The following is a 23513-nucleotide window of genomic DNA, read 5'->3' as shown; positions in this document are numbered from 1 at the left end:
ATAGTTTCCCATGGAGAAATATCACTTTTAGTCTTATCTGTCATTGTTTACTTCAAAAAGTGTATAATGTATAGTAGACTATTTACGGGCAAGATAAATTATATTGCAGCTTTAATTTTTCAGGTTTACAACTCTCACTTGTGACATAGAAAATGGAAAGATTTAAAATCCATTTCAAGCATGTAACTATAATTTCGTAAAATTTTATGTTCCACCATATATAATGTGTGATAAAAGATGTGTAGTACAGAAAATATTCACCAATACTGCCTCCTCATGACTGTAGGTTTGAGGCCTTTTAAGTACGGTTAAATGTTCAGGGGAAAGGTTCCCTTTTCTTTGTTGAAAAATTTACAAAATAGCTTACAGTGAAATTAAAAATAAAATAAAATAAAATAAAGGAAGTGCATTATTTAGACTAAGTCAAGACACCTGAGTTTTGTTTCCAGGTTCTTAACTTTTGAGCAACAATATACTAGACTAGTATTTTGATATTCCAAACCCGAGGCTCCTCATTCCCAATGCTAAGGAGGAAAGGATTATTAACTATGTCAAAGAAGATAATACTTATAAAAATAATTAGTACATTTGTATAAATTATTCAAGTGGAAAATATCAGTATAAATTGTTAATAATCAAATAATCCCATTTTTTAAATTTATCTTCTCCACACACATACCCAAGTCTGATAATAAAACTTATGTCGACTACTTTTCACTCCATGTTATTTTCCCTGTGTTGCTAATGGAGCTTGAAATTGATGGAGTCATTTCTAATCCTGGCATTAATCTATATTCTCCGTCCCTGATGCTTTTTAGTGCTACTGACTTTTCCTTCACATAAATGCCGTACCACATTTACATATGAAATCTTGATGAGATACAGTAGATGGGATTTATCTTATCTGAAATCATCAGAAAACTAAGTTGTTGTTGTTGTTTTTACTTTTAACTGTTTCAAAGTTTATGAACACAAAACATTTTGATTTATTAAACATTATAAGGTGACTTTCATGAGCCAAGTTGCCTGAAAATAGCAGCAGATATTTTCACTGCACATAATGGAAAAGAATGCTGTGCAGAGAGTTGGAGAACCTGGTTTCCATTCTGATTTCTGTAATTAACTAGCTCTATGATATTGAGGAAATCACTTAGCCTTTCTGATTCTGTTTCTTCATTTGTGGAAGGAAACAATTAAAACAATGTTCTCTAAGGTACTTTCCAGTTTCAAAGGCCTGATTTTATCCCATGACAGAAGTCATGCACGAAGACCATTTTTTCTTTTCTTTTTAAATCTCCTTCTTACCAAGGCAAAATACACAACAATGTTTTTTAAATATCCCAAGGATAATTTGGCTTAATTCTTGCCTATAAGCAACATAATGGGCAGATAGCCAGAGTGATCAGCTTCTTCAGTTAAGGATTTATGCAGCGGTCTGGAGTGGCCAGTTGAAGAATCATGGTAGAAATTGTTCTAGGACACAAAAGATACAGCTTACACCTTAGATAGGCAGCTTTTTTTTTTTCTTTTTTCTTTTTCTTTTTTTGTATGTGAACTGATATATAACTGAGCTGACTGTTCAAATGCCTTATTATTCTCCTTCCTATGAACAGAGCCAATAAATTTCAAGCATCATTAGCAGCAAGTGTGTACTCAAAACCAACAAATGATATGCCAACTTCTCAGAGAAGTCTTCAAGATATAATATGAGTGGAAACCTTGTTATTTTCTGCAAGCATAGAAGGATCATAGAAGCAAAACTACTCAACATTTTATAAGGCAATAAATGCAGCCTGTTTTAAACTAAAATACAACATTATTTATGGTTTTTTATGTGAGAGGATTCGAAACTTGGAATTAAAGGAAAATTATGCTCAGCCCAAAGTGTTTCCCCCAAAAAGGAAGGGGATTAGGTTTAGGCAATAGTTAAGTTGTCGTATCATAAGGTTCAAGCAGAAAATTTCAAAAGCATTGTGTGGATTGCTACTTTTCCAGTGTGTACCTGTCATTTGAATTGGGGTCTAGGACTGGGAAGGTATGGCAAACCATGGCCCTTCATCCTTCCTTTTATACACTGCATAATGAGTAACTGCTAAGGGTTTGTTGTAAGACATTCTATGTTAAAGATAAATCCTTAGAATGCCTGGCTTAGAGAATTCTGATATGGAACATGATACAATGAATGGGGCTATGGATTTGATTAAAGTTTATTTACTGTCATTATTTGAATGGCAGAAGCAGAGACCTTTGCCAGAAAGTGTGTGTCTGTACAGAATGAGACAACACAACTCATTTGACTTCCCACAACAGTTTGCTTGATGAAAGCTCCTCCCTGGATCCCGACATCTGCGCAAGGAGATCAATTGCGTAGGTGTCTCTTATTCCCAAGTTTATATTGGCAGATATTTCACTCTGACCTAATACAAGAGACAGACTTGTTTCAAATTGCATAAAAGATGAAGAGGGAGCAATAGTAAAATCTGCTGCACTCTGTGTGTGTGTGTGTGTGTGTGTGTGTGTGTGCTTTTTAAAAATGACTTTGGATGTAGAACAGATTCCTTACCTATGTTGATCTTTGAGGACTTACTGATGAATTTGTCCCCAAATCTGTGGCGCTTGAATACAATTAGTATTCAATAACATGGAAAAAGAAAGTGGGCAGTTTTGCTCTGGATTTTCTTTTCTTTTTTTTTAAGATTTTATTTATTTATTTGACAGAGATCACAAGTAGGCAGAGAGGCAGGCAGAGAGGAGGAAGCAGGCTCCCTGCTGAGCAGAGAACACCATGCAGGGCTTGATCCCAGGACCCTGAGATCATGACCTGAGCTGAAGGCAGAGACTTAACCCACTGAGCCACCCAGGCACACAGATTTTCTTTTGTTTGTTTGTTTCCTTCTTTTTTTGACTGGCAGAAGCAAATTCAGAGTAAGAGGTTTATGAGTTCATTCTATGAGGAAAAGTCCAGACAATTTCAGGAATTAATGTGATGTTCTCAGAAAGACTCCTTCTCTTCTTCCCTTATTTCTGTCAGTCTCCTTTTGTATATAGACTTAATTTTCTTCTATCTTTAAGGCACCTCCTGTATGGTGTGCAGAGTACAGAGTGAGGTAGAAACTATCTTAGTTAGTAGTCAGCTACTTCATTGACTGGAAAGGCAGATGCTAACATTGGCCAGACCTGCAATCTCTGCCCGTAGTATGGTCAAAGGGACAAAGTGCAGTGATTAACAATATTACTAGATTCACAGAGTGAATGTGTATGGAATCACTTATACAAAGGAAGTAGCAGATGTATTTACTAGAAATGGTAGAGTAGGGATATAGGCAGGGAAGAATTCAACAAGCAAACAAATTAAATAATGTGTCAGAAAACTGAAACACTGTGACATACTGTGACATAATGATTTATAGGAAATATATATTTGGTCATTCAGATGATGAAATATGTATTTCTCAGTTATAGTTGGTCCTCATCCACAGTTCCTAAAAATGCTGAAAAGCCATTGAGATTACATGAGTGTCTTGTCATTAACAAAGGTGACTTTTGGATCCCACCAAAGGGCAAGGGCTCATTGGAAGGAGGACCAATGGCTTGACTAGAGGGTTGGAACTTTCAAACCTATCCCCTGACCTCAAGAAAGGAGAGAAGGACTGGAGACTGAGTCAGTCAATGGCCAATGACTTAGTCAATCATGATTATGCCATGATGGCTCCATAATAACCCCAAAAAACTGGGTTCATAGAGATTCTGGGTTGATGAATACATGGAGACGGGGGAGAATGGCACCCTGGAGAGAGCATGTAAGCTATACCTCCTTTATTTATCTCTTCATCTGGCTCTGTATTCATATCCTTTATCATATCACTAAATAAACAGGTAAACATAAGTAAATGTTTCCCTGAGTTCTCTGAACCACTCTAGCAAATATAAAGACCCTAAAGTGTTGGCTGTTGGAACCTCCAATCTGTAGCTCATCAGTCAGAAGCACAGGTGTGGTAACAGCCTGGGGCTTGCAACTGGAGTTGAGGTGAGGCTTGGGAAGTAGTCTTGTAGGACTGAGCCCTTAACCTCTGGAAGTTGATGCTATCTCTAGGCAGACAGTGTCAGAATTGAGTTGGATTCTTAGACATCTTGCTGCTGTTTGAGAATTGCTTGGTCTTGCAAGTGGGGGAACGCTACTCCATACATTGGGTTCAGGATCCCTAAAAGAATTGGTGTCAGTAGAGGCACATAACCAAATAATCAAAATTTCCTTTTAATCAAAAGTCATGATTTAAAAAAATGAAGTAACAATAATATTGGATTTCTCTAATTACTTATTAGTAGTAGTTTTCCATTTTTGCACAACAAATTCCCTCAAATGGAACAGCTTAAGACTCAGTTCTGCAGCAGAAATTTGGCACAGAATAGTGGGGGGGTGTGTTCAAGGCCTCACAAGATTGAAACCAAGGTGGCAGTTGGGTGTCAAGCTCTTTCTTGAGGGGGAGAAAATAGCTTTCAAGCTCATTCAGACTGTTGGCAGAATTTATTTTCTTGCTATAGACCTGAGGTCCTCTTTATACTACTAGTGGTGATGTGGGACTGCTGCCAGCTCCTAAAGGTTGCCCCTCTGTATCAGCAATTCTAAATACAACCATTTGTTTTCTTCTAAGCCAGCTGGAGTATGTCTCTCTAACTTCCTCTTTCTACCCCTGAGATGGGGGGACTCTTACTCTTTTAGAGCTCTCATATGATTAGGTCTGGCCCACCAACATAATATAACCATAAGAATTAAATTTATAGTCTTCACAGTCCTGGGGAACATTCAGGGAAAATGTACACTAATGGGAGAGAAGCCTTGAATAATATGGTAGAATCCTGCCTACCACAACATATTTTGGAGTTCATCCATAATTGAGAATTAAGTCTTAATGTGATTTCAGTTCTGTATTGAATATGCACAAGTTTTATGATTTAAAATAATACAATGAAGTATGATTGGACCCTGATTAGTCTCAGAAATTCTGTATATAGCTTATCGTAATCAGCAACCAAGGAGATCTATAGATAGGTAGATAGATAGGAGAGAAAAGTTGTTAGAAGTAGTTAAGGAGATCAGTAAACAGACTCTCTCTCTCTCTCTCTCTCTTTTTTTTTTTAGATTTTGGAAATAACATAACTATACAATCTATTCATGTCAGTTTTAGGAAAATGTGTTACATGTACATATACACACGCAATTCTATAGATTCTGTGAATTATTAGGAAAATTTAATAACAAAATAATTCAGTTTCTTCTGAAAACCAATTACATTTTGAGGGATTTATTCATCATTTAAGGTCTCAATGTCAAATTAAGCATCTGCTTTTATAATCCTGAATTCCTTTTAAAAAAATAACTTTGACCTTTAAAACTGCAATAGCTTGAAATTGATTTATTTCTCTCAGACATCCAATAATATATATTTGCTAAAAGCAGTCAAAATTGACGTTCCAGCATCTGTGAGAGCTGTTTGCATTTTTTTCTTTCTTTCTCTCTCTCTTTCTTTCTTCCTTTCCTTTCCTTTTTTTTTAATCCCTTATTTTTTTTTCCTTTTAATCCCTTATTATTTTTTTTTTTCCTTTTAAAGTCAAAGTCAAAGTGGAACTATTACCTCTTTGGAAGCTTCTTGGGAATCCTGTTATCCCAAGTGGAAAACGAGTGAACCCTGAGACTGATTCCTTCTTTAATGTGTTTATAAGAGAGATTTTAGAAACACCTCCCAGTTGGTGCATTTCTTACATAGAATAGACACTATTTCTATTTCTCATTAGCACATCACGATTTAGCATTTTCATACTATTGGACAAAAATGAATATTTCATGTATATATTATCATGTAAATAAGATAATATTTATGACACTGTTATAGGATATAAGACTGAGAGATATGAATTCTTAACAGTAAAATTGACATGAAACAGCTTGACTCAAAATACAAAGAAAGCAACTAGTTAAGTACTTGGATTTATTTTTTGTGATATTATACTTTCAAAATCCATTTAAAGTAGTTATTGTAAAGTGAGGAAGGGAAATAAAGGACTTCAATGAGGTAGCTTTGTGCTTGAACACATAAAGCAATCCCCACAGTAATGCACGCTACAGAAAATGGGTCACCTTCAAACCACCTTTGAAATAAGCAGATAATGTAATTTTCAGCTTGTGTTCTTAAGAGAGTTGTTTTATAGAATGCATATGTATTGGCCTTTTATTCATTTTGCAAAATTTGCATGTGTGAGCACATAAAAACACATACAAATATTCTTTCTCTTTTTTCTCTGCCATATACAAATATGCACACGTCTAAATGTTCCTACAAACGTGGACATATCTGTTTATTTGATTATTATTTCTTGTGAAAAGGCACACTATTTCTCTATTGAAATGTAATTATTCCATTATGTTTTTAACATAATAGATTTCTATATGCGTCAAAACAAATGGTATAAACAATGTGCAGAACCTTAGAAAAAATTATTTTTCATTGAAATATTTTATTGATATAATTGTATATTTATTTATTATTTTTTTAAAGATTTTATTTATTTATTTGACAGACAGAGATCACAAGTAGGCAGAGAGGCAGGCAGAGAGAGAGGAGGAAGCAGGCTTCTGCCGAGCAGAGAGCCCGATGCGGGGCTCGATCCCAGTACCCTGGGATTATGACCTGAGCTGAAGGCAGAGGCTTTAATCCACTGAGCCTCCCAGGCGCCCCATAATTGTATTTTTAAAAGATACATTTTGTTCACTTTTTTCTAGTTGACTATTAATTGTTCCAAATATGTAGTTGACACTTAGTATATTAAGATGATTCCTAACTAAAATGTAGTATTTTGTATTTTAAATAAAAACACAAACATAACAAGCTTTTTAATTATGTAGTATATGCTTATGAAAAACTTCTACAGAAGAGTATGATTTGAGAGACACAAAACTGTAAAAAGACAGTGTTTTTTTAAAGATTTATTATTTGTTATTATTTAAAGATTATTTAAAAGAGAGAGAGCAAGAGAGCAAGCGATGGGAAAGGCAGTGGGGTTTGATCTCAAGACCCTGAAGTCATGACTGGAGCCAAAATCAAGAATGAGCAATTTCCATGTAGGCTGGAATCACCTAAGCCATGTAGGTGCCCCAAGATACACAGTGTTTTGAATGACTATCTTTTTTGCTATGATTGAAATTATTCCCCACTGGACTTCTGTCTCCTTGAGAGCAAATACTGTTATGTTCTCTATTCTAGTGCCCAGTGCAATCACGAACAGGCAGTACAAAGTGTTCTTGAATAGAACTATTCTCTTTAATGTGTCCATAATAATGCAAACTGTGGGTTTGCTCAAACTGTGGTAGTATTACAAAACTAATACTTGGGCAGGTTGTATATGTGGCTCTGACCATTTGTTTGTCCTTTCCTCTTAAGGGAGACCCAGTTTTGAAAGTTAAGGGAGAAAATGACATTATATGACTCAAATTAAAAGAGAACTGATTGAGCTAAAGTGCTAGTCTTAAGGATACGCGGAGTTAGACTGATCTGAATCTCAGCTTTGTGTCTGTCTATTTATGTCTTGAGCCAACTCAGTTTCTCTGTGCCTAATTTATGCATCTGCAAAATGAGGGTGGTAATAGTAGGGTTGTCCTTATAGGGTTGTTCTGACTATTAAAGTGGTTTTAGACATATAAAACCTTTAGAAAATTGCCTGGAAAAAGTAGAAGCTTGATAGTGTTTTCTATCATTATTTTGGATCCAATTAGTTCTCTTGTATCTATGAATATAAATTAATGTAAATGGAAACAAATATTGTTATACTGGGCTCATTTGAATGTAAATGGAGAGAAACAAAGGGAAATAGATATTATGAAGTTCTCTACAGTACCCTCCAAATTTTATGATATCAATATTAGAATCCACATTTTATGTATGAGGATTCTGACACCCAAAGAAGCTTAGCTACTTATACAGTAACATCCAGGTAAGAAGTCACAGGTTTGGGATTCTAACTTTAATGTTTCATGCTCATGGTCATGGATTTCAGTCATTCCATGTTTTACATTAGAGGTAAGATTTGGGTCTATCTGATTTGTTAAAATAATTAAATGCATATACAAAGAAGTTAGGATAGAACATGTAACTTTTGGAAATTAAATTATACATCTTGATTAAACAGCCCATTTATCTTATTTATCATGCTAGCATATTACTGATTGGTTTGAGCACTAAATCTTCTAGGATTTGTAACATAATGCCTGGTATTCAGTAAGGGCTAATAATAAAAGCAATAATACAGAGAAATAGTAACAAGTAACAATAAGGTAATGGCTGACATCTAATTGTAATAATGTATAATTATTACTTAAAACTCACCTATTAAAATTTATTTTGAATGTAGAATAAATCACACAAATGATACTATCTAGTATTCTGAAAAACAACCACATTTGAAATCATACATAAATTCACTTTCATTTCAAATAGAGATTCCATTACTGAAAATTTGATAAGAATATTTTATTGTCAGGAAATGTTTTGTTACCTAAAACCTGGCTTTGTGAAAAATGTTTTATAGTTTTGGAAATGTAGGGAAGAAATTATTTTAACCTTCTCCCATATTTTTCTCCCAAATCCTGGCACCACGCCAATGACCTCTCAAACTTCTCCAGAAGTACCTATTAATATGTTGTGACACTCTCAAATGATATAATGTAATCTGCGTGAGCTGAAGTTGTAAAATATGACAATCCAAAAGATCAGTTAGGATACCCCTCATACGTAACCATGCATGCAATATTCAAGGAGAAAAAGAAAAATGATAGAGAGCATCGGGTGTAAAGGATGTTTTTCTTTTACAAGATGTGTAATATATCCTAGTACATTAGATTTTGTTGCTCCCAAGCATTGCAAATAGTCTTTGTTCTCCTTTGCTCTGCCTTGGCCTACCTCTGGGGAGGTATGGACCTTTTTGAAATGGATTTCTACTTCCTTAAATAGAAGGTGAGATAATTCCAGCTGATAAATAGCTTTGGGTCTGTAACCCAGGCTGGGGAGTTCTCAACTCACTGTGGGCTGTTAAAGGGAATGCAGAACCTTGTAAAGTGGTCTTCCTCCTCCCCAGATGGCAGCCATCAAGCTAGAAAGAACAAATGAGTCCCCTCAGGGAGTAGAATGGAATAGAATGTCAAATATTCTTGGACCTTCCGTGGCTTCTGAGAGAAATTTTGCATTCTAACATTATTCAGGCAGAGTTATAGATCATCTTTAGGTCCCATCAGTAAGCAATGCCTTGAACATAATCTAATGGCTTTGTAGCTAATACAATGGCTGCTGTGATGTTTCTGAGAACAGACTAAGCATGAATGGGACACTAAGCAACTACAAAAAAGGAAAATCTAAGTATTTCATAAGTACACCGAGGAGAATATAGCAAAAGTAGTTTGTTCTGTACATAATGAAATTATTTCAGCCAAAGAAAACTGCAAAAGATTTTCTCATACTAGTTTTGGCTAGTTTATCTGAGGGATCCCGTATGTAAATAGAAGAGTTATAATATTATTTCAAATCATATTCACTAACTGTTGAACCGTCATATTAAACTATTCTATGGGCTTTATAATCATTCGAAAGCTGATAACGAGTATTACAACTTACATGCCATTATTTCACCAAAATTTGCTGAAGCATATCCTGTACTAGGAACCTTTCCCTTGGATTGAATGTGTTTATAGAGATGGCGGGCAGATGTTGTAACTCCTGTTACAAGGATCTCTCTATTAAGTAGGGTATATATTTACGCTGCCACATTTGCTCATCCATATTTTGAAACTGAAAAGATATTCTAAGGCAAAACAGTAAAGACTTAAAGGACATCTCAGGAAGTTTCCTATTCCAGCAAATTCAGAAGGGAGACTAGTTTCCTGAAAAAAAATAATGATAAGTAAATAAGTAAATATCAAAATGCATGATCCTTCTGAACTTACAGAAATTAAAGACACAAAAACCAAATGCAGTGTTTGAAAGTTGCTTTGATCTATGCTCAAAATATCGAGAAAGAACTAAAAAGGATATTTGAAGAGACAAATGGGGAAAATTGAATAAGGGTTGGTTATTAAGTGATGATAGGTATTTTAAGTAATTTTCTTAAATTAGATAGGGACATTAAGATTATGTAAGAAATGGGCCTTATTTTCATGAAGTTGGTGCATCAGCCTCAAGTAGTTAATTATTATGATGTTTGCAACTTTAAAAAGTCTATAAAAGTAAAGCAAAATGCTGTGAGTGTTAATAATTGTTTAATCTACAGAGTGAGGATATAGGTTTTCATTGGATCATTCTTCTAGTTTTTCTGTTGGTTTCAAGTTCTATTTAAAATATTCTTGGTAAAGGAAGATGGTGTAGTGCCTACACATTTTCATTTATCTCATGAGAACATCAGGGAACAAAAGTATGAAACCATAATCTTGATAAGAATGGTGTGGAGGGCAGGTATTAAAATACTATGTGATGTACCAGAGTCTCTTATGGGCACATGGTTTGTAATTTGCAAGTACGTACACCAAATCCAATATTTGTTGAACACAAATTTTGGTTTTCAGGCAGAAACTACCTTTTCAAAATCAGAAATTTCTTCTTCCAACATAACTCATATGTGCCCCATGACCAGTAACCACCCCCTATCGTGGCAAAAAGCAAATGAAAATAAAATCACTGCTGGACACAGAATATAGAAAGCATTTTCTGTTTTATGTGTATTTTCAATCCAGAGAAAATAAGAATAGGTCCCTTATTTTGTGCAGCAGTTTCTAAAATATAATCAAGGAGATGCTAGTAAATACTTAACTTTTAGATTAGCTTTCTCAAAACTTTTAAACACTGGAATTCAGATTTGCTTACACTCTGAAGCTGGTCCTCAGTATCTTTTTAAAGCCTCTCTTGGCATCTCATTTTCATGCTCCATCTGAGATGACTTGGGAAAAAAAATCAGAAAATAACAACACCATTTCCACAAAACAACTGCTTGGGCAGTGCAAATTTTTACATCCATCATTGATGGAACTCTATTTCTGAGAGAAATTTTAAATGTCAATACTAAAAAGTGATATTATTGGAGTTGGCTGTTTTAGTCAACACTAAAAGTGAGCACCTACTCAGAAACAGCTTAAAAAATAATTGGAATAAGAAACATTCCTCCTTTAAAACTGTTATAAAAGAACATAATTTTATCCTTGTAGAATTATCAGCTTTGTGTAATGTGTAGCTTAAAGCCCTGTGTAAAATGACATCATGTGATGTGTCATAGTTAACATAGGCCAAAGATAAGGCAAGTCAGGAGAATTCTTCTGAAATCCTCCCTCCTTCATTATGCAAATGACACTAAGAAGTAGTTAGCTAATCCTGAATTAGCTAATTGCCGAAAGATTTAAGAAATGAATCTCATCTACAGAGATCAATTCCTGAAATCATTGAAGTTTCAAATTTTTTCATTCATAAAAATTATGAAGCTTTTGGTCTTGATAATTACCCCTTTAGGCGACTAAACAGGAGAGAACTCCCCCACACATATACATCATATTGTTTATGAAAGGATTAGCGGTGTCCATTAAATCCTTCAGACTTCCATGAGTGATTGTAATGCACACATTAAAAAATGATTTTGGAAAAGGGACACCCGGCTGGCTTGGTCAGTATAGGATGTGACTCTCAGTCATGGGGTTCCGAGTTTGAGCCCCACATTAGGGGTAGAGGTCACTTTAAAAAAAATGTTTCTGAAGAATTTCAAGTGATCTTAAAATATAATTATGGTATTCCGTTATTTTTGCAAGTGTTGATTTTTTATATCATGTTATATGTATATATAGTTAGTGAATATTATAGAAGTGCACATAAATATATTTCCATATGTATACTCTTTTAGTTATATATATATTTTTGTTTATAGCAATTTATATGTAAATGCTGACTATAACTGAAAGTATACTGAAAAGATAAAAGAAGTTATCTATAATATCCACATCAGGCCATCACTTATTTAATATTAGAACTGATGTTGGAAAAATACCTATATTTTAAGGTAGTCGTTCATGTGCCAGTTCAATCAAAATTGACTAATTTTAAATATTGCCTGACAATACAGAATATTGCAGGGGTCTCCTATGAGGTATTGTCATGTAATGAACTGCTCTAAAAATTCTAATCCTCTCACGAGTTTTACATTAATCAACTTCATTTTCAGTTCAAAATGTTAACGTATTTTCACATGTTTCTTCTGAAGCTTCAATCTCTACAAAACTTCATTTTAGATTAGAAGAAAAAGGTAAAAGAGTAAGGAGTAACAGCAACTGAATTTAATTTCGATCTTGGATAGAGAACACATTTGCTTTTCTATTCTTATGTCTGTTCGAAAAGAAAACAGTTCTGATTTTAGCCAAATGAGGATTTTTTTGTAATTCTGCTTGGATCACATTGTAAAAACCTTCTTCAAATTTTCACTTGTTTCCCACAATATTACCACATATTCTCAAAGCCATTGGCAAAATGGATGCAGTTTATAAAGTCTTTACTTTTGCATTGAGCTTTTGCCTGTCTCATATCTTTAGATAAATTTTAAAGCAAGAGCAATACCCGCTGTGTTGAATACTTAAATTGTATGGGTGAAATATGTAATTTGAAATTCGGAAGTTCGAAGTACATTTATCTACAGCTTGATTTTACACTTGAAACTTCCTGTGCTTCATGAGAGTTTGTTAAAAAAAAAAAAAGAAGAAAGAAAGAAAAGGAAAAAAAAAGAAAAATAGGGGGAAAATCTTCTTCATCATTTATAGCAATTTTCTTTAGACTTGAGTAAAATGTGCGGAAACGTGAAAGAAAAATCAAAATCGTGTGCCCTCTTTTTGTTCTCTTATTCTTTTTACTATAACACTGACCCAGGAATCAATTCTTTCTTATGCTCTTATACAAATATACTTTCAGAGAAAATTTTGAAGTAAATCCAAATTCACAAAATGAACACATTCATTTTAATAACATTGATTTGAAGGATGATGTTATTTTACTGAAGTTAGAACAGAACATTGAGTTTAAGAACAAAGATACAGCCATTGTTCAGTTTGGTGTTTTGTGTTTTGATTTTACTAATACTGATACACAGAGAGCCTATTTTCAAAAGGATATTTATATAATTTAAAATATTTCAAAGCTTTTTTGTGTGGGTTGAAATATTAAAAAAAAATACAGAATACATTCTTATTGAAAATTTTGCAAGAATGCTGTGCTTGTATACAAATTTTGAAGCATAGCCCAGATGACTATGGACACTAAAAGCTTAACCTTTTTTCTTTGGCTGGTCTGTTGGCTGGAAGGACCTTTTAAATGGAAAAATGTGGACCCTGATATCAGATGACCCTACCCAAATAAGTAGGAATAGGTTAAAACATTTTAGATCAGCATCTGAATAAAAAATAGTATTTATAAAACTATACATGCTATATAATTTAAATAGTGTGTATTTATATTATTTATAAAATATATATTTATGAGTACACATATTCTTAGAGAACTATAAATAATGTAATATTTATATCATATAAATACATTATTGGATACTTCATGGATTTCGAAGACAGTGTTCATCTTCTATTAATTCTTGGACTCCAGGGGTACCTGGGTGGCTCAGTTGGTTAAGTGTCTACCTTTGGCTCAGGTCATGATCCTGGGGTCCTGGGATCAAGCCCTGTGTCAGGCTCATTGCTCAGCAGGGGTCCTGCTTCTACCTCTCCATCTGCTGCTCCCCCTGCTTGTTCTCTTTCTCTCTGTCAAATAAATAAGTAAAATCTTTAAAAAATATTAATTCTTGGACTCCAGTTTGAAAAACATTGCCCCACAGAATCACAAAGATAATTTTTCTTCTGTTTGGTCCTCTCCCCTGTGTTATTTATGTGTATCTTATTACATGCTATACTAAAGTGAATTATAAATGTGTTGACAAAATTAGAAGTTTGAAACTTTTCTATATTATAAGATTTCAGATATATAGAATGAATTAGAGCAAGGCATTTTTCTGTGAATCTGAAAGGATAATCAGTGATTCTATCCAACATTTGGCTGAGTAATATTGAATAACTCATTGAAAGACAGTCTGTTAAAATGAAATACTCCACTACACATATCTGAAACCATCTGGTTTGCCAAATCTCTCCTCTCCTTTCAAACAAAAAAGCTTAATGTTTTCTGAGTTCTTCTACCTTCTCTCTGACTGCATGCAGGTCATTGATTTTTTAATTTAGGATATTCAGGAGGGTTTCTGATTTGGCATTGATGGGCTCATTTATATTTATTACAACAATTACTTAAAATGAAATGAGCATACTTAAGATTAATGCATTTCATTTTATGAAAATTTTATCCCCAAAAGTGTGTAAAAGAAATAAATTCAGATAACAAATTAGTTGTATTTATGCATGTTCATGTATTTGAAAGCAGTACTTAGACAATCTCTGTAATGCATTGAGAAATAAAATGGATTGACAGAAGGACGAATGGAAGGGTAGATGTGTGACCAATAATGAGATGAGTCAAATACAGTTGATCCTTGAACAACTTGGTTTTAAACTTCATGGAGGTTAAAACTCGCTTACATGCATTTTTGTCATAAATACATAAACTTATGGTATCAATAAATACAGTACAATTACTGTAAATATATTTTCTCTTCCTTATTTTTCCTTAATAACATTTTATTTTATCTAGCTCATTTTATTGTAAGAATACAGGGAAACCTGGGTGACTCAGTCGATTTCAGCTTAGGTCACAATCTCGGGGTCATGAGCTTGAGCCCTGCCTTGAGCTCCCCACTCAACATGGAGTCAGCTTGGGATTCTCTTCCTTTCCGTCCACTCCTTCCCTTTCCCTTGCTCATGCTCATTCTCTTTCTCTAAAATAAAGAGATAAATAAAATCTTTTTAAAAAGAATGCAGGATATAATACAAATAACATACAAAATGTGTGTTGACTTATTGTTTACACTATTGGTAAGGCTTCCACTCAATAGTTATTTGTGGTTAAGTCTTGTTGGAGATAAAAGTTATACACAGATTTTCAACTGCACAGAGGTCGACAACCCTAATCCCTGCATTGTTCAATGTCAAGTAAATTAAAAGGTAAATGGTGGAATATCTGGGATGTATATGTATATATAAATGTTTATTATGCTTTTTTTCTACTTTTCGTATGTCTTTAAAATATTTATAATCAAAGATTTGTAAAAAAAAAAAAAAGAAAGAAAAAAAGTAAAAGAAAAAGAAGAAAGGAAAACAATGAAAAAAGAACCATAAGATTTTTATTTCAACTTTTCTGATAAAAAATTATACTGCAAGTATTTTTATTATGGAACCATCCCTTTGACAGTGTTCTCTCTCTGTCTCTTTCTCTCTCCCCCTAAAAGCTCCATTCTGACTTAGATAAAGGAGAGGGCACTGTTAAATACACCCTCTCGGGAGATGGCGCTGGCACAGTTTTTACCATTGATGAAACTACAGGGGACATCCATGCGATCAGGAGCCTGGACAGAGAAGAAAAACCTTTCTACACACTCCGTGCTCAGGCTGTGGACATAGAAACCAGGAAGCCCCTGGAGCCTGAATCAGAATTCATCATCAAAGTACAGGATATTAATGATAATGAGCCAAAGTTTTTGGATGGACCCTACGTTGCTAGTGTCCCAGAAATGTCTCCTGTGGGTGAGTAGGCAAATTAAAATTTTGTCAGATGCACTGAAGCCTTTTCAACATTTTATTTTTTGCAGGTCGATGTAAACATCTTATTTGTAAACCAGAAGATTATTATTCTACTATAAGACACAATTATTTTCATTTATGTTTTCGTTGTTGTCTTTTCTGCTCCATACTAAATATACAAATAGATACATAAGTATCTAGGATATATAACATTTGTCACTACTTTTCAATCTTTGCATTTACCTGAACCCACAGAATTCCTTTGTAATTAAGTATGAAGCTCAATTTTTACTAAAATCCATTGTCTTTACAATTCCAGGTGCTAAAGGTAACTACCATACCCACAAATACCAGGTAGTAATTCTTGGCTCAAAGTAAATCACCCAAAATACGTATCACTTATGAGTCTAGAAATGGTCCAGAAAGGAATGTGTTGTATCCTTTATAGCTACAGATACAGATTCCAGAAGGATGATATTGTTTTCTTTTTTATTACAAGTAACCCTTAGTAGTTATGCCATCAAAATAGGAAGCAAATATTATTGTGAACACATTATTAGAATAAATTTACAATTAGCTATAATATCACTGCCACTGTTAATAATTTAAATTTGATATGAATTCACACTTCATTATCAACCTAAATTTTAAAGTTCTAAGATATGTATTGTGGGGTCAATGAATCAAGGATGACAGCTTTAATGACAATTTTAAATAATTTTAATTCCAAAGTCACCACTTCCAACCCTCATTCTATTTCAAAGTAACTTGTGGTATCTAGCACATTTGTAAGATAAAGCTACCCATCACTCTGAGGTTACAACTTGAAACTCCTATCATGAGCCATTGCTAATTTTCCTGTCCGGCATTCCTCAGAGGGCTTCTGTTGGCCTTACAACCAACCCAGACATGCATAAACTAAACCGAGGGCAGAAGCAGGTTAGTGGCTTCAAGAATGGTCACATGGACTCATCACAAATTCACTTGAGATTGTTATCTATGACCTTACTAGGTATTCAAAGATCATATTCTCTCCACAACCTGAGAAATCAGCTCAAAGTCATTTACACAGATTTTAAACATTAGTGTACAGACACAGGGCTGAAAATCTGTTACTCAGTTCTTGCTACATTTTTTGAGCTGCTTTTTTTTTTTTTTCTTATATGGTGCTGATTGCTAAAGATTTAGAAGTACAATTGGGTAGAAGTGTATCTTATTAAAAAGTTGGCCCCCAAATGGGAAGAGCTAGTTTTTTAATTGTGCCTTTTAATTTACTGGGAGAGAAAAATGAAGGTACTGTTTTGAGAAAAAGTAAGGCTTTTAAGAAGACAATGCTCTTTTGTACCTAAATGGTTTAACCCAGGGCTTACTTCATGTAAACTGGAATATTTACATGAATTTATGACCCTCAGTGGCTATTACAGAAATAACATCCTTAAAGCAAACACATCCATCCCTCTACATTATTAGAAAATTCTAGTCTTATTAGATAAATAATTATGTCTTTCGTTGTGCCAGTTTGGATAAAGGGAAGGACTGCAGACTCTGAACCCTTATATAAAGGAGTTCACAGCTAGCTCCTGAAGAGGGAAATAAATCTGGAAAATCAGGCTAGGAAAGTGAGAAAACAAAGTGATCCCAGCTTTTGCAATATTGAAGTGAGATATAACTTGCCATACTGTGCTGAGATATCAGAAAGATCTAGGGAAGAATGAGTTCTTTAAGATTTGCACATAGGATATTACTGGAATTTCTCACCAATTACTCAGGAGACTCCAGTAAATACTTAAGCTGATTTTCAACATACCCTCCCTGCCTTTTTTTTTTTTTTAAATAATAATAGAGGAGTATTTCTTTTGAATGTGATACCACATTGCATGCTATGGGTTCACCTAGGAATTATTGTACTACGTTTACATAATATTCTTTTTTCAAATGTATACTAAAACGTATAAACATCACTTATGAATTAAACATTAGAAATTAAATACCTACCCTGTACTACCTTTGCCATTCCCCATAAACCCTGCTTCTACACAGAACCCAAAGCACAGGAGACCCAGTTAGTCTTGCAGCCTTTGTTTTTTTTTTTTTTTTGCTTTTCCATGACCAATCTAAAGCTAATGAAAAACTACTGTGCACCCATCCAGGCATCATATTCCTGCTCCTAGAGCTCCTGAGATCCATTCCCAAGCGCACCCTTCTTACCATATGGAAATGGTCCCTGCTTAAGTCACTTAGTCCAAGGATTACTCCTAGTCCTACTCTCTCTACTTTCTTTTCCTGCATCCCTTCTAAGCACTTCCTGCCTTGGTGTCATTTTCTTTGGAAAATCAAAATTACTTTGGGTCAAGACCAGATGGAGATCTCCATGGTGTGTTAGACAGTACAGCTATAGCACAGCAAATCTCACCGTCAGTTTTATGGATCTGTGTTTGAGGGATCTCTAGGAAATAACTTCCCTTCCCAATAATTGACAGTGTCATTATTGACAATGTTGGAGAAGAAGCCACCAATTTACAAATACATGGAGTAAAATAGCTTACTTTGTAATACAAAAAAAAAGAAGAAAGAAAGAAAGAAAGAAAGAAAGAAAGAAAGAAAGAAAGAAAGAAAGGAAGAAAGGAAGAAAGGAAGAAAAGAAATATTGGGACATCAAAACTATTATGCAAATATCAAGTTAGCAATAATAGATCATGTGTCTGAAAATGTGATAATTAAACGTGGAATGGAGATGAACTAAAGTGAAGCTCAACAAAAGATATTAACTTGGGGAGTGGTGTTGAGCAAGATGGGTAGAGAGTTCAGAGGAAAATCAACATTTAAAACTTACTAGACTATGGAATATATTTTGTTCCAGGAAGTTGAAGAAAATTCTAGTAATCTATGAGATGTTTAAGAGAAAGGTCACTTTGTTACTATCTTGTGCCACATGTAGTATGCCGTGGAAGTAATATTCACAGATAAAGTGCTTTTACTTTGACCCGAGGAAATTACTTAATGATCCAGATATTTTCCCAACTCAGACTTTCTCCTTGGAGACAAATTTGGACATTATGAATGTGGTCTTAATTCTTTAAGATCACTACAGTAACAATGACTTACAGTAACGTGCCTTCTTTAATACCCGTGGTTAATGCATGGGCATGGCTTCTGTTTCAGTAACTTCTCCTAGGGAGCTGACAGGTGTAACATCTTTAAACCCTTATTCGTACTTGTATTATCTTCTTCTGGCTGAGCTGAGTCAGTTTGAAGCAGCTGATTGGGTTACTCATCAACAGGTCTCTATGACACATTTTATAAATGCTGGGAATCATAATTTCTGTAATAAGACCTACCATTTCCTGAGCAATAGTTAGGGGCCAGGTAATCCAACTCAAGATTTTTATTATTATTATTATTATTATTATTTTTATTTTTTTATTATTTAACCACTACAATAATTTTATGCAGTGTTGTTTACTATCTGATCTTCATTTTTATATGAAAACTGAACTCTAATTTCAGAATGTAGGTATAACTTCCATCCTCTTTAGAACAAAGTTAATTGCAACCAGTTATACTCTTTAGTAGCTTCTAATATGTCTTTGGTTCTTAAATTTAGCTTTCAATGTTAGATGAGCTGGTTAAGATCTTAAAATGCATATTACATTTTATTATAAACCTGAGGGTGGGGGACCTTGTTTAAAACAAAATCTGAGGACTAGGTATCTTATTCACTGACTTAGAAAAAAAAAATAAATAGTGTAAGTATAAATAAAAGAAGATACACCCGAAGAGAATTACAGTGCTACCTTATTAAAAAATTAACATGTACCTTCCCCCCCTTTTTTTTAATGAACTCTGTTTTTTACATGAAATTTGGGGAAACATGCTAAGATATAATTTTTGGTGAGTTTTTTTGAAGGTTTTTAAACAGAGAATATTTTCTATGTGGCCATACTTAAATAGTTCAACTCTATGAAGGAAATAGTGAAAACGATGCCTATACCTAACATTAATTTATTACACCATTATTACATTTTAAAAACTTACATAAATTTCCAAACTTCCTTGCTTTCACGGAAGTGCCATAGGGAGACAGATGAAGAAATTGCAAAGCAGATACATTATCTTACCATATGAGCCACTCATGGCCACAGAGAACAGCTTAAATGGTACAGTAGGAAGAGTCTCATTGGTCTCTGTCTGGGCCCAATAAGCAGAAATTTTGCCAGGAAGCTGGAGACAGAATGTTAGCTCTTTTCTGCAAATAAAGGCATTCTCTACATATAACTGAAATGTGATTATTAAAATCAGGAAATTAACATTAATGCATTACTGGAATCTAACCTTTAGGCCCCATTCATGTTTTATCAGTTATTTCAATAATATTTCATATAACACAATTTTCCAGGTCAAAATCACATGGTGCATTCAAATGCCGTATCTCTTTAGTTTTCTTCAATCTGGAGCAATTCCTTCCTTTTTCTTGATTTTGTGGCAGGTTTGAGGATTCTTGGCCAATGATTATTTAGAATGTCCCTCATGCTGGGTTTGCCTAATGTTCCTAACTCCAGCATAGGCTTTTTTTTTTTTTTTTTTTTTTTTTTTAGGTACATCACAGATATGATGCTGTAATCTTGTTGTATCCTTGTTGTATCTTATCAGGTAGAACAGGGGCTTGATTTGTCCCATTACTAATAGTGTTAATTTTTATTACTTGACCAATGTTGTGCATTAGTTATCTGTTACTGCATGATATATTAGCCAAAGCCTAGCAGCATAACACAACAAACATTTATTATCCTACAGGATCATGGATGCCCAGGAGTGGCTTAGGTGGGTACCTTTGGCTCAAGGTCTCCCAAGAGGTTATATCCATAGCTGGGGTGATGGTCTGATCTAAAGTCTTAGTTGGGAAGAGGTAGGAGTTTGCTTCCCAGTTTACTCCTGTGGTGATTTGTAGACTCTGGTTTCTTGCTACATAGACCTTTCAACAGGGCTACCTTGCAGCCTGGCAGCTGCCTGGGCCCAAGGATAGCTAACTAAGAGACAGCTGGAGAGAAGAACATCTCTGACCAAAGCCATAGTCTGTATTTATAACCAATATTTAAAATGACATCCTCTCCTTTCTGCCATATCCCAATTGTTAGAAGTCCACCCCACATTCAGGAAATGGGATTACCCAAGACAATCAATACAAGGTAGCTAAGATCATGGAAGCCTTCTACCACAGTTTACCCTCTGGACCCCAACAATCAATGTTGTTCTGTCATGCAATATATACTCAGCCCCTTTCTAGGACCCCAATTATTTTCCCTCATTGCATGAGTCCAAAGTCCAGAAACTGATCATATAAATCAAGTGCAAGAGCAAATGAGATTCCATAGAGTTATCTCCTCTTGATCTGCAGACTCGTGATGCTAAAAAAACAGTTACTTACCCCCCACTCTGATACCTAACACACAGTGGTGAGAGATGGGGATGAGCAAACTTCTGAAGACATTTCAGTTAAAAAAAAAAAAAAAGAGGGAAAATGCCCTAAATAAAGGAGTTACTGGTCCATCCCGTTCCAGAAATCTAGCTGGTAAATATTAAAAGCCCTTTGATTAGGTTCAAGTCCTGAGAATATTTGTCCTTGGGCTTCAGTTATACTGCTGGGCTCTTGGTTCTACCTTCTGAGTTATCCTTCATTTTTTATGCAATGCAGCATATACTCGCCTCTAAGCAGCTCTCTTGGTCGTCTTCCTCCCAGTAGAATTCAAAGGGTTCAAAGGCCCATTTTCACTGTACAATCTCTGACTCTCTTTTTTCAATTCACACTTTTGATGTTCCTACATATAGAACTCTTTATTTTGTCAGTAGTATGGGTATCCCATGAATCTTTTGGGGGTTCACTGAATTAGACAAAAAAATCCCTTCAAGATAAATCCTCTCTACCTTGGGCCCTACAGAGGTGCCTGAGTGACAAAGTCTTTCCATGAATTAGAACCCTTATTGTTTGCTAGAAAGGATCTTTGAGTCATACTTACCCATTTATCTCTTAAGAGAGAAATTTCTGACTAGACAGTAAGCCAATGAACCATCCTTGATCTTTCTAAGTTCTTAACAAAAAATTTTACTAGTCACCACCATGGCTTTATCTTTTGGCCATGCTTTCCCAGGTGCCTTGGATTTGATTTTGGCCTAGAAACCATTTCTTAATTTTAGCATCATTTGCCGTCTGGGAAGACTAATAATCTTTAAAACCGACGAGACCTGGATCCTTTTTGTTCAAAAGTCCCTGGGTCCTTTTCTACTGTTCAAATACATGCTGGCAACAGTTTTGCTAAGTGTTCTGCCACTGCCTAACAGTGATCTTCTAATTTCCAATAAGATGTTCTCATTTTCCTGCAAGTCCTCACATGCAGCACCGTCCAAGTCCAACATGCAATAAACAGTGTGTTCAATGCATTTTATACTGACATTCTCCTCAAAGCCCACACTGGCCTAACTACAAAACCATTACCGCCTTTTAGGCATTTGTTATAGCAGAACCCCGCTACCAGGTCTGAAATCGCTATTATCTACTAAATACAACAGATTACTACAGGATTTAGAGGCTTAAGACTGCAAGTATGTATTATCTCTTGATTTATCTAGGTCGTGAATTTGGGCTCAGCTTAGCTGGGTGTCTTTGCATTCAAGTCTCTTGTGGATTTAAAGTCAAGCTGGCAATAAAAAATGTGGTTTCATCTGAAGATTTCCCTGTGCAGGGGGGTATAATTCCAATCCCAGTCATGTGGTTGTGGTCTTGGAATTGACATCCTGTCCCTTCTACTACAATTTATTTGTTAGGATCACCATGACACACCCATTTTGTTCTCCAGGGAAAGGAATTAGCCAAAGGTGTGAATGTATGTTGGAGTCAGGCATAACTGAGGTCCATCTTAGAGGTTGTCTACCTTAGACAATGATTCCACTAAGTTAAAGTTCCTCTTTATCTTTTTGTAATCATTACCTATTTTGTCAAAAGGTATTTTTTCTTGTGAAAAGGTATTTTGAAACTAGAGACATAACCTGGTCCTCATCACACTTTCAAATGATCTATTTGTGTCAGTGTAGTCTCAGGGTTTCTTACTGTACCTAGTCGGTTCTAATGTGTTAGCATCATTATTGATTTTAATATTGAAATTATTTCAGCTTTAGTCTGAAATGTAAAATATAAGTAAAGACACTTTGAGCTGATTTTTGTGTCACTTCAACATTACCTCTTAATTATTTGAATATTCCCTTACTTTCTGGCCCCAAAATATATTTGGGAGTGTCTTGCATTTTTCCTTCCCCAGCTCTGGGAGAAACTATTTCTCCAAGGAGCTCTCTCCCCACCCTCAAAGAGAATAATAAAGAATATATTTGTGTGTGTGTGTGTATAATATTTATATATATATATTTAATATTTATTTCTGTATCATTCTTTTTAAAAATATTTTTATTTATCTGAGAGAAAGAGAGAAAGAGAGCATGAATGGGAGAGGGGCCAAAGGAGAAGCAGACTCGTCGATGAGCAAGAAGCCTGATGTGGGGCTCGATCCCACGGCCCCGGGATCATGACCTGAGTCAAAGGCAGAAGCCTAACCGACAGAGTCACCTGGGTGCCCCTATTTCTGTATCATTCTAAATAGACCAAAACCCTTGATTTCATACCGATACCTCCTACTCTAATTATTCTAGGGTTGTTTGTTTGTTTGTTTGTTTGTTTTTACCCTTCTATAATTTACAATTCTTTTCCAAGAGTAAGAAATCTGGCTGT

General features: G+C 34.8%; 1 protein-coding gene across 4 annotated transcripts in view; it reads left to right on the top strand.

Moving 5' to 3' along the window:
• The window catches only part of CDH12 (cadherin 12), a 985149-nt gene that overhangs the window by 782727 nt on the left and 178909 nt on the right, over positions 1–23513 (top strand). For all 4 annotated transcript variants that reach the window (XM_032861908.1, XM_032861910.1, XM_032861907.1 and 1 more), the window contains one exon: positions 15448–15742. In XM_032861908.1, coding sequence (XP_032717799.1) covers positions 15448–15742 — 295 coding nt within the window. The remainder of the gene's footprint in view (positions 1–15447; positions 15743–23513) is intronic.

Source organism: Lontra canadensis, unplaced genomic scaffold (genome assembly GCF_010015895.1).
Source record: "Lontra canadensis isolate GAN:19392208 unplaced genomic scaffold, GSC_riverotter_1.0 scaffold22, whole genome shotgun sequence".
NCBI classification, from domain to species: Eukaryota; Metazoa; Chordata; class Mammalia; order Carnivora; family Mustelidae; genus Lontra; species Lontra canadensis.
The sequence above is the reverse complement of the archived record's forward strand: the minus strand, read 5'-3'. Positions and strand labels throughout refer to the sequence as shown.